At 32.7% G+C, this 13,786-nt stretch overlaps 1 protein-coding gene across 1 annotated transcript in view; it reads right to left on the reverse strand.

The window, feature by feature from the left end:
- Positions 1-937: 937 nt before the first annotated feature.
- hth (Meis homeobox homothorax) overlaps positions 938-13,786 on the reverse strand; it is a 473,716-nt gene continuing 460,867 nt past the window's right edge. Inside the window, exons 15-16 of the mRNA XM_077443725.1 lie at positions 6,098-6,292; positions 938-3,833 (exon numbers count right to left, since the gene is read on the reverse strand). Coding sequence (XP_077299851.1) covers positions 6,129-6,292 — 164 coding nt within the window. The 3' untranslated portion in view covers positions 938-3,833; positions 6,098-6,128. The remainder of the gene's footprint in view (positions 3,834-6,097; positions 6,293-13,786) is intronic.

A 13,786-nucleotide genomic window follows, 5' to 3' on the forward strand; every position in this document is an offset into this window, starting at 1 on the left:
CAAAAACATATTCTCTTTTACTTTACAATAGATACAAAAAAAGATAAAACAATACGAAAAGTATATATAGGTATATTACAAATTATTAAATAACGAGAACAGGTGAGACACTATAAAACTCAAATACAATTTTTACACTTTTACAAAAAGAGTCGTTTCTTTTTTTTATTAAATTCAATTAAAACTTATCAACAACTTCGCGTGTCGTAAGAACGAAAAAGCTTTTTTTTCACGGACGAAAAAGAATATTTTGCATGAAAAAATTAATTGTATACAATGATATGTTTTCATTATGTAGAAACGAAATTAAAACATTGTGCAATGGCGAAACTCGTCCTAATCAAAACTTACGTTCGTGTTGCTCTTTTTATTTTTGATATTTCTTAAAACAAAAAAGTCGATCGATGAAGACAAAATGGCGACCAGGTACGTAGAAAAAATTAATAAACAACAGCAACAGTTTTGAAGGTTTGATTATACAAGTTTCACTTTGTGGAATTTGAAATTTGAACAGTTCCGAAAATTTAGCTTCCAAACGATAATTCCAAAAGTTTAATTTTAAAAACTGTTTACTTGTTGGTTTGAAAGAGTTTACGGATCAAAGTGACTGTTTTTACAAATGTGAAAGAATTCAATTGATAATCATTTGGAAACTAAACATTCAAAACAATATTTCCTAATAAAAATAATTGTATATCGAAGAAAATATAATTTTCTAAGCAATCTGTAGTACATATTTTAAATATTCAATATTTCATCATTTTAACTTCATAAGTGTAAACATATACATATATATAATATATTTCTGTGATTTATTTTCGTATTGTGTGAACGTTTCTTTTAAATTTAAATTTAATATTAAGTTCTTATTTTTTTGTTCAAAAAATTTAACACATTCACGTTTTGCAAAAAATGATTATTATTTTTTTTTCATATCGTATACATTGAATAAGGCTTATGATGAATATACAACGTGAGACTTCATCATCAGAAGGTTAATTTTAATTAATTTTTTTTTATATATTTATAAATTGAAAAAAGCGAAATGATTTTCGTGTGAGAAATCTGCGAGAATAAATTTACTCCGAGAGATACATTGAGCAATTCTATAAACTAACGAAATTATAATGTGGTATATAATTTGTTTGTATTAAATCAGATATTGATATAGTTCGTATAACAACAGTACCCTGTGTTTGTACCATAGCTAGTATGGATAAATAAATAAATTCGAAATAAACAATAAATTAAATTGATTCGTGATTTGTCACTCGTATACAATTTGATTGTCTTGGTCTTTCCCATTTAAAATATTATACAGACATTTTAAAAAAGCATGTTAAAAATTGCTCAGTGTATCCGCAAGAATGAAATAGAAAAGCCAAATTAAATCTGAAATTAGAAGTATTCGTCAAAAAAATAAATAAAAACAATACGATGTCGTAAGAAAATGTATGAATTTTACATTTGATTTCTTCTGCATTTTTTATACAATACACATTAGACTATAATCACATACGTTTACAATATGCGTTTCTATAGAAACAATTCTATATTTGACAATTTTGGTATACATTTCAGTTTGTCCATAAGTTTAAAATCGTATTCGAAACAATTTCGTATTAGCAACCTTTCTATGTTTTTTTTTATTAATTTATACGCAGTCTTTAGTTGTACGTATGTGCAAAAATGTACTAGTCAATTTTTCACAGCGTGCTAATATAAAATTGTTCGATCATAATAAAATTACATTATTAAAAATATTTTTCAGCATCAGTTTTCATTTTAATTTCGTGATATTTCTGTGAAATTTACGTATATTCGTTTTAAAATTCAAAATAAAAACAGAAAAAATTGTAGACGATTTCACATAAATGATTAATTTTCTTTTTGCAACGAATTGAAACGAAAAGTCATCGAGAATTGAATAAAACGGTGAAGATAGTCAAATGTAAGGTTTCATATTTAAATTTCGATAAATATATATATATATATTATTATGTTTACATTTAAAAGCACCGAACGGTATATAAATATATTGTATAGCGCGTTCGAATTTATTTTCCTTTCATTCGTCAGATTTTCACGTTTCGTTTTTTTCTTTTTAACTTTAAATTCATATTAGCTTTCAAATTCAAGAAGAAAAGAATATGTATTTTATTTACGTATACAAAAAGCTATGTAATTTTCAATCAAAATGTGTAAACTTTCGGTTCAATTTTTTACAATGTTCATTTTTCATCTCGTGTGTGTTGGTTTTTATATTCTGATGTTAGCTTATAAATAATATCTGATGACAAATTGTGTTATTTAATTATTAATTATAATATGTACAAGTCCTACCACAGATTAGCAGCCAAAAAGCTGCTAATTATTATTCTTTTTATTCAATTTAAATAAATTGTTTCCGAGGAAGCGTCCTTACAACCCCCGTACGTACGCACAACAAAAAATTAGATTTTCCTAGATCTCTTCACAATTTTTATACACAATTCTTAAACTAGGTCAAATATCACTTACGATTTACGTGTAGAGCACTATATCCATACTAAAAATTATTTTTAAATCATTTAGGGGGGGGGGAGGATAGGTAGGGGCAGTAGTCTTCAAAAAAAAAAAAAAAAAGGAGTTGCGATTTACATTCAATGTGTAATATTTACTAAAAAAAAGAAAAACACACCTTTACAAATAATATTACATTATTTAGTTATTTTTTATTAACATTGCATATCAATTTCATATTTAATTAATATTTTAAGGTTTTTTCTTAAACTTAAATGACACTACGCTTTTCGATACACATCCACGCCCTTATTTATAATATAATAATTTACACTTGTGGATCACGATCGAACAGTCCGCCGCTCTCGCATTATCAATATTTATATGATTTTTTTCAGGTGAGGGGGGTCGTGAAGGGATGGCGGGAGTGGACGATGAAAAAGCGTAGCGATACAATTGCACCTCATAATATTTTTTGATTGTTGATTTGTGAACAAACCTTCAACGAAATTAAGTCACTTTTAAATCGTATCATGCGAAAATGCGCTTTTTACTATATTTATATGGGATGGGGGTGGGGGAGGGTGAAGGGGTGGGACGCCGCGACCCACAGTTGCACATTTTCACGGGGGAGTCTAATTTTTTATTGTTATTTTTTTTATAATTTTTAAGTAATCGTATACTTTTTATTTATTTTTGTAGAAACCGCGATAGACGAAGAAGTCGCACACGAAGATTCCAGTCTTTCTCTTCCCCTGAAGAAGAAGCTTCGCACCGATCAGCGGTGCCAAACTATTTGATGATCTCTTCGTTGTATCAATTTAAAATATATAATATTTTTCAATTTAAAAAGAGTTATTCATTTTTTTTTTTAGAAAAGATGCTCATGCTATTAGTTTAAGCCACGATCACAATGACAGGTCAAAAATCACACACGCAAACACAATTTTTTCGATATACAAGAAAATAATAAAATTAATTTTATACACAATTTTTCTTTGTACAATGAGTGAATCACATGAATGATATTTAACGGTTCTTCTCGTTTCTTTTTTTTTCAAATATACACGTCTATACAAAGGTATATATTTTGTCTTCTTCCAATGTTTTGTTATATAATATATATATATATATATATATATATATATATATATTTAATATATGCAGATGTTGCTCGTGTGGCTCAAATGTGTCCACGCTGACGAAAAATGCGAAACACTTCGCATTTTTATTGATTATCTGATCCAGTCTGTTTCGTAGCCGGTCGCGGACTTGCAGATCGTCGGATGGTCAATCGGAGTAACAGTCTTTTTGGATATTATTTGCATCATCTGTGGACAAGAAAAATAAAATTAACAACGCACACCGAACAATATCCAAAATTTTAGCGAAAATGCTAAATTTCAGCATATAATTTACAAATACATAGAATCAATATTCAAAACTAAGCTTACATCCGGAACTTAATCTCCAGAAGTATTTCCCAATAACTAGAGAATAGTAGATATATTTTACAAATTCAAATGCTGATTTCTTCTACTATCCACTTATTGAATATAAAGAAAAAGGGTATCTTAAAGAGAACAAAGATTCATATCAATAAAGCACTAATGTACCTATAATATTATATGTACATATATATGCTTCTATGCCGTAAAGGCGACTGAAAGAAGAAACATTGAGGTGTTAAAAACATGGAGTTCAAGACAGATTTTAAGAATCCCTAGATGGCAAATACATTCTTCGGGAGTTGCAGATTTACTATCACCAGCTTAAAGATCTTAAAATTTGGAGATGTGTGGCGAAAACAATCAAGAATTTTGATATACATAATGGAGTGGAGAAGAAATTTTAGAATAGAGAGATCCCCAATACATTGAACCGATTGAGTCTAGATGTCCATATAATATTCGCTGATGACAGCTCTTTAATTATGGGAGATAACAACAATTTTCAGCTAAGAAAAAATTAGAGAGGAAGAGAAATGAGTCCAGGCACTAATTTTTAATTTTTTAAGAGTTGAATACAAATTGACAAGGCAAAATTTGACAGGAACAGTCAAACTAACAAGAGGTAGACACTTACGTTCTTAACAATATTTTTGCAAATTCAAATACTGATAAATTCCACTATTCACCTATGTACTTACAGAATGTATTATAATATAATATAAAAGGTATCTCAAAGAGGGCAAATATTCATCCACTGGCCAATCAACAGCATACTTCTATGCTATTGATTGGACAGTAAAGGCGACTGAAAGAAGAAACCTTGAAGTGTTCAAAACGTGTTAGAGACAGACGTTGAGAGTACCTATACGGCACAAAGAACAAAACAAATCTATTTTTCAGGAGTTGAAGGTTTGATATTTGCCTTCTTTGATATTTGTCCAGGTTTTCAAATGGCGAAAAGAGCGGAGAGTCTTAGTGATGGTGGCGTGGAGAGGAAATTACAGAAGAGAGTCATAGGTTGTTTTGTGGTGACAGTGTTCACACAACAGCTTCAATTACATTGCTCAACACAAAAAATGGTTCAGAGACGAGATATGACTTTTCTTATAGATCTATGCCAAGTAAACATGAATCTGGTAATAAAAAATAATAGCTTGAGATTCAGAGATATGTATATGTGTTTTTTAAATCGCGCGATTATTCTATATCTTGGTGCTGTTCGGTCGATGTCTCAGAATCTGTCAATTTCCTGTTCAAAATGAATATTGGAATCTATAGTCGGGCATTTTATCTTTCATTTGTAGTACTTTTCAGCTTTAAGTAGTGATCCAGATCAAATCAAAAGTCAAAAGTATGTATTTTCACTTGGGATTTTTTCCCACTGTTAATACTATTTTATATTGAATATTTTCTATTGAAACATGTTTATTGGGATAGTGTTTTGGTCACACTATTTTTTGATTTCGTTTAAAAGGGTTAATTGGAAGTGTGCAGAATTTTAAATCGGTAAAATTGCGAACTAAAAACACGAATCTGAATTGAATTTATAGGGATAATATATTAAATTGTCTTTATATCGCATTGGGTTTACCTGTTAGGCCTTCCTGGTATAAAATATATAAAAATAAAATAGAAAAATTATATTTCGACTAAGGAATCTTGTGGATTAATAACAAAAATTCTATTAATAACTGGCTTACCTCGATAAAATAAACGAATTTTTGTTATCACACATATACATATCTCCGAATCTCAAGCCAAACAACATTTTTTATTACCAGATTCGTGTTCACTGGGCCCTCGTCTCTGAATCAAAAAAAAAAGTTGTCATTTGTCGAACAGTGTTATAGGAGATGACAAAGATCTTCAGCCAAGTAGAACGATGACAGAGAGAGAGAGAGAGAGAGAGAGAGAGAACTAAATGAGCCCAGGTACTAAATCTTAAATTTTTTAAGCAAAAGTTGAAACCTAACCAGATATATGTAAGTATGTGAGGCCACATACTTTCATGTTGTTTCTTGATAGTGAGACTGGTGCTTGATGTATAGGTAGTTTCACCTCAAAAACTGTCGAGGATTAGGTCTGAGACGGTACTTTCGTGATTGGGTACTTAACAAAAATAATGAATAGAGAATGTTACTCACTTGGTGGTGTGTGTTGGGGGTGGGGGTTGGATTAGAGGTGGTGCCCGTAGTACTCCGCGGGCGGGTAATGCGCATACCCCTGGTGGAAAGCTGCATCTGCAGGCGGACGATGCATCATCTGCGCCTGTCCGTCCATCATGTATCCCATCGTCGCGTCAGGGCTATACGCACCACTGGGACCGGCATGCGGGAACACTGCAAATGGATAAGTCACTAAAATTAAGCCATGGTGCGATACAGGTCGGTCGGCACAACACTGACCACTACAATCTAATCTCGAGTATTACTCGCAAGTACATATGTATGTATGTAATCGGTAAATAAAGGCCGCGCAACAATGGTTGGGCGCCCCTGATTATAATTGATTTCAATTGGATACATACATATGTATATTAGCAATAGTAATCTCAATTAAAAACATAAATTTTATTTTTAACTAGTGATCAGATGCACGCATTCGTGCACTTGATAACATTTTATAGCACTTGGTGTAACATCTGTACGAACAATCAATGCGACGAAATAATCATTCAACATATTTTTATTTATTTATTTTACATAAATATTTTTACATACACATATACAAATATACCAGGAAGGCTTAACAGGTAAACCCCAAATGCGCCTTCCTGGTCCACATAATTATTACATAGATACATGTAAATCTAACATGTATGTAACAATACGAATTTTATATTCGATAAACAACCACAGAGTCATATATGGTGAGCAATATGGCGAAACCTAAGATATAAAAATAACTAAAGGTTCGCAACAGAAAATTGGGAAGGAAACGCCAATTTTACAGGAATCGTTTCAATGAAAATCAGAAAAATTGACAAATTCTGATAAGAAACGATCGACCTTGACAAATCAAGGTCTGGCCAATAGCGGGAATCGAACTCGTAACATCAAGTACGATATAATTCGACATTCACCACTAGACCACGCTACTGGTTAAGTAGATATATATATATATATATATATATATATATATATATATATATATATATATATATATATATATATATATATATATATATATATATATATATCTAGTGTATATATTACTAGTGGTTTTACCCGGCTTCGCTCGGTATATGTAATATAAACAGCTTAAACATTCATTTGTTTTTTTTATTAAATTTATTTGAATCGAAAAAATAATAATGTTCGACGATATCGATGTCGTCGTCATAGAAACTTTGATTTATTTTCGATGCTCCCAACAAACATTTAAACCTTACATACATACATACAAAGTCTCTTTCGAAATTATATATTACATTTATTTAATAATGAAATTTGTTCAAGTTTTGCGTTTTGTTGTTGACTCGACTACATTTTTAATGAAATGGTAAAAATGAAGCAATGAATTGGTAAAAATCTGTTTTGTATTTTTATATGATTTTTTATTATATGTATGTGTAATTCGGTACATCTGAGGGATTTCACGCATTATATCCATTTCGCAAACTGTAGATAATAAAAATGATGAATTAACAATGGAACAAACGCGCGGAAAATTTTCGCATTCTGACAAACGCATACACGAGCGTTTCAATACACATAAATTGCATCACAATGCACATTTGAATAAATGAGCGACGAAATTCAACGATGATAATAATAATCACCCGCCGCACGTCCGTTAGCGCGGAATCGTTTCGCACACAAAAAAATATTTTGCGGCAATAATAACGACGTAATTTACGACCCTGGCGAATTATTCAATCGGAGTTATTATTATTATATTCGGCGGAAGGAAAATTTCCCGTGGAAGAAAAGAAGTGGCTTTTCGTAGCCACGTATAATAAGCGTTGCGTAAAAATTGATTTTATTCATGTGACATCGCGAGGGCGGACCGAATGTCAGGAAAATCTTCGACAAAGCTTTTCGGGCTAATAAATCTGTTTTTCCTTTTATTTTCCTTTTTTTTTGTCTCTCCCGCCCGACCATAAGAATGCCCATTATCCTGTACGGTCCATTGATTTACGAGAGTTATTACCCCAGTGCACGGTTCTCTATCAAGGGCCACGGAACCGTTACTGGGATAACAGGAAGCAATAAAGGACCCTCTCGCAAGGAGCAACCAACGACCCCAAATCCAATATCGAACGCAGATTTCATATCGACTGGCTGCAATTAAAAGTTGCGTGGAAAGAAGCGAAGACCCGCAAACAGTACGCAGAGTTGTCCAAAATCGCATAGAAAAAGTTACCAACTTGCATAGTATTTCGATGGATATTTGAGAAGTTTTGCGATGAAAGTTTCGCTTGCAAAATATTTGGGATGTCTTCCAATTCCGGTCAGGAACTGATGCAAGCGTTTTCGCTCAACGGTGACCACCAAAATGGCACAGAATAGGGGATGAATTTAGAGATACGTATTATATAATGTGGGGTGAATCAATTTTTAATGCCACATACGAGAAATCGGATGCGTCATCATATATAATATTTATATCAAAATGGAAAAGAAAAACGAATCGGTCAATCGGACACCGAAAAACTTTGAATCGGTTCAACAAATCAACCTTTGAACCCATACTTAAATCAAAAAAATGCATCGATTGAGTATCTATGAACCGGTTAAATCCATATTAAATTTAAAAGAGTCAAAATTGAAAAAAATTAATCAATCATTTTAAGTATGTAGTATACAAAAAAAAAAAACAATTATACAAATAAAAATCAATGTATTTTTCAATCGGTTAAACATCACACTAGACTGTACTCATGCATTAATAGTTTGCTCTGAATAACTGTTTTATGTACATATGTATATATTGTTTTATATAGTTTGAAGACAAACGTTCGTAACTTTTAGAGGGATAGTCTGTGCCATCACTGGTCAAACTATACTACACTATACCATACTGTGCTACGACCACCATAATCACACCGATTCAGGAAAAGAGTGGGGGTAAGAAATAGCCACCGCATTTCCGGTGGTCAGGCCAAAACCGCTTTTCCAATCGGCCACACATATCTCCGTACCATCGGCTCATTTCCTCCGCACACAGATATAACTTACAACCCCGACATTAAATTATATAAATATACAACACACGTATGATAGTTAGTACGTACGTATAGTGCATTCACTATTTACTTGGCAAAACCCATAAATTTCAATCAATAAAGCGCATCCCTCTGCGAACACGCAAAATCCATTTCTATTAGCGCAAACGTACACAATATACATTAGCGTTCGAGGGCGTAATATTAGTATATATGCATACTACTTGCAGCTTAACATACGCTCTCAGAATTAGGTTGGAGTATTATACTATCGAACTCTGAACTTTTCTTCGAATAATTTTCTATATTTTTATACGTTCAATATATGAGAAAAATCTGCTTAATGAATCCACTAAGTTTAATGTATACATAGTAAGGAATCATGAATGATGTTTATATGGTATTGCATCGACTATCATTCATCACATATGTATATCAAAACGTCATCAATGAAGTTAACTAACCAAACTACATATATGAGATTATTCAAATTAGTAATCATTCAAGTAAAAGTAAATATATAAATTTGAACACAGAGCTAGTCTAGTAATCAATTTGCAATAGTCACATCAAATACACACATACATACATATGTGACGAAAAATCTTCTACATCTGATATCATTTTATTTGAATTACTTCTTATTTTATTTTATTGACAGATTGCTCCAACGCGTCCAGTGTGCTATACATATTAAGAATTATTAATCATTGTATATACAGGTATACACCCATTTATTTACATTAAACACGACATCTATGGTCAAACATTGTACAGAAGTACTGTACAAGGTAAATACAAACAACGATTAACATCCTCAGATACATTGTATCTATGTGTATGGACAAATTTGCAGCATTTATACAAATCAGTAAAATTCGAGATGCTGAATAGCTCGAACTTCTGTTCAATTTGTTGGAACCGTTTCAATGAAATCAAATAAATTGGCAAACTCTGATAATAAAAGATCGACCTTGGAGTAACATATCAAAGGTCTGGCCAGCAGCACACACCAGTGATAGACCCGTGATCACAAAATTGAAAGCATTGCATGATAATTATTGATATATGTTGCTTAGAATTATATATGATACGGATGTTGTTAATTTTATAATGTTTTGTGCAAAACTTCGGAATATATTTTCGAATATGTACCTATACAATACATTGAATGATTGAACTTTTTATCAAGAAACGAATCAATCATCAAAAGAAAAGCAGTAAAATACTGCAAATGCAAAACACTAACCAGCAACATAGCTCGGTGGTTAACGTGCAATGCTTTCAACTGAAGGGCCATGGATTCAATTTCTGGATATATGCGACTCTAGGTCGATCGTTTTGTATAAGAGTTTGTCAATTTATCTGATTTCATTGTTGAAACGGTTCCATCAATTTGATACCTTATTCCTGTTTCTCGCAAATTTGAATTTCTAGCATCTTGGATTTGTTGATTATTATAAGTATAATACCCACTGTACTCTGTATGTATGTATATATTTGTCCATAGATGTCTCAATGGTATTGCATAATAATTAATTGTATTTGTATATGTTTGGAATTGATACAATCGAATTTCATTATAACAAACTTCAACCGGTTAAATTGTTACGTTTCACTGGGATAGTTGCAAATTACTATATCTACATATGTTAATTCGTAGCACTGGATATTTCAGTATAGTAAAATTTGATTTCAATAAAGCGTAATTAGAGATGAAAAGTTGAATTTTCTTACGATCACAATCGAATGGATACGTAGATAAAGTGAAAAGCTATTGGCGATCACTGAACGGATGAAATTCGAGCAATCCAATCGAACATTATATAGAAGAGCATCTTCTGTACAAAAGTATAGACACAGCATCCATTCCAGACACTAAGCATGCATTATCATCCAAAATAGTCTTGACGGACACCATTGTTGCCGGTCGCTGCACGTATCCGTGCGGTCTGTTGGCGATTGCGCTCGATGCAAGTTTACAAATGCATCCCGTGGAAGTTTAATATGCATCTGCACAGCACGCAGACGAGCGAGGGATTAATAAATAAATTGACGCGTGGGCATAAACCGGGAATTATTATTACCGCGTTTGAATTTATGCGTAATGGCGCGGTTAATTCATTAGGGGTTTTGCGCACACCGATCGCACGCATTAGATAGCGCGTAAGTTAATTAAAATTTTCAGGCTTTCTAAACAAACCGGGAACAATTTAAACGCCGATGATGCTATCTAAGCTTGTATGTGCGAGCATACAATGGATAATAGGAATTTGCGTCTACGTATAATAATAAAAACGGCCGGTTTAATCTACTATGAATTTAGTTCATGTCGGTGTGAATTGGACCATATATGTATGTATGTACATACATATAAGGAAATGTTTGAGCATTATGTATATATATATATATATATATATATATATATATATATATATATATATATATATATATATATATAGATTTAATTTGATACAATGAAATATATTAACTGGCGTTTGATATTGATATTTGAACTTTTAAATATGATCGAAATTTTGTAAAATTTTAACATTTCATTACTGTGCTAAAAAAAATCCGCTAGCCACTGTGTTTGACTTCAAGCGTCCAGTTAAAATTGTGTGTTTCAAGTTAAAATATTGCAAAATCTGCTAGGTTTATTATTGTAATTAGCTATAAAAATCAAGTATTTTACGTCGAATAATATGAAATAAGTGCAAGTAATGAAAGAAATGAGGGCTGAAACAGAGCCGTAATTCCTGGATGGATATCATAATAATAAAATATAAGTCCTGGTTACTCGGTATCCATCACAGTGCGGCAAGTGTTAATTCAATATACCGGTGCGGTGCAAGCGCTCGACAATCACCGGACAGACTGAACGACAGATAAACTGGACGGCAGCTTTAAACACAATTCTCGTCTTCTTGAATGATAGATTGCACATCAGATGACGAGTAACCTTTCGATGTGCACAGATGCAATTATTAAAATGGTAATTATTAAAATTGAGTTGGATCTTTCTGGCGAGTTTGATAAGGCAAGATTCGGAACTTATCTGTTTATCTGTCGTTCAGTCTGTCTGGTGATTGTCGAACGCTTGCACCAAACCCGCAATATACATATGTATGTAGATTGTTTTCAAAGTTTAAATAACACATCGTACAGTTTGAGTGTTTTATACGCGTTCACACTAGAAAGGGTGAGTGGTTCTAAAAAAAAGTAGTAGAAAGGGGGTAGGGTAGGGTTGGGAATAAACTGAAAACGCCTAGGCGAAGGAACAAGGTTCTCTCTCTGCGCAAAAAAGAAGTCTTTGATGGTAATGCCCAATGCGTAATTTGCAATCCATCCCCGAGCAACCCTGTTAGTTATGGTTAGTTATACGTGGGCTCTCTTTTGGTCAGAGAGAAACAGGGGAAAAAAGGGAAAAAGAGAATAATGCCCGAAACCGTTGACCCGTTCTGGGTTATCCATCACTCTCCGGGCAGGGCTGATGCTGACCACGGGGGTGTGGGAGACCGGGAGGGAATTGGGTGGCAAATGTGGAGGAAAAGGGGCCGTACACGCTCCAGGGGCGTACAATTCCGTTAAAAAAAATACAAAGAAAATCGGTGAATGGACATGGGAACAAAAAAAACCACATATACATATACTGGAATAGTATACTGGAGTTTTTTTAATTTAAATTTTAAGTGTATTTAATACGTCGATTTCGAAAGGTGTGTAGGAGACTGGTGGTATTATCTGTCCGGGAATTAAGCCGGCTTGGGTCCATGGGGGTGGTGATGGTGGTTCTGCCAGGGGGGCTAAACTGCCTTCCTACGCTCTATTGCCAGATAACGGTCCCCAAGTTCCCTATTAGCCGCTTGGAACTAATTGCCGGGGGCCATTCTCACGTCGACAATAAATCTGAAATGGCCGAAGACGTCGACTCGTCGGCCAGTGTGACCGTTGCCTTATTATGTATAGCCAATGTATGATACGTATGTGTAATCCATGTGTGCAAAATTCTATTATATATTGAATTCATCTCGACGCTTGAGTTGTGCAGCTCGTTGTATGTGGAAAATGGGCCAAGTATGATGCGGAACCTTCGGTTCGAATTTTGGCAACGTATTGTTTCAAACAGAGCTTGTTATGGATCTATTTTCAAATTATATTATATTATATTATTCGACGTTTAATACCCAATAAAATAATTTTTAAAACTAATTATAACAATTAACCTTGCAGATTTTGCATTATTTTAACTTAAAACAGAAATTTTTAGCTAGGTGCTTGCAGTCCAGCACAGTGGCTAGCGGATTTTTTTTAGCACAGTAAGGTAAGTTTTAATATAATTAAGAAAATTTTTAAAATAAAACATTGCATTTAGGTAAATATAATGATGGATAAATTGAAAAATGATTACCAGATAAATGTTTATACGATCACGCTCATACGATTATAGGTAAAGTTTATACGATAACATAACAGGTTAAATTTGGCGCATTGATAGAAACGCTCCAACAATTTTAGCTCAGTTGTTAAAAATATGAATAAAATACGATGAAATGCTGAAGATATAATCTGTTGAAATATGTGATTTTTAATTTTGTAAATTTCAAATTATTATGACATTAGTAGAATGGAATGAACTATCTTGTATGATCTAGCGACACGTTAG

Source organism: Arctopsyche grandis, chromosome 13 (genome assembly GCF_051622035.1).
Source record: "Arctopsyche grandis isolate Sample6627 chromosome 13, ASM5162203v2, whole genome shotgun sequence".
NCBI lineage: Eukaryota > Metazoa > Arthropoda > Insecta > Trichoptera > Hydropsychidae > Arctopsyche > Arctopsyche grandis.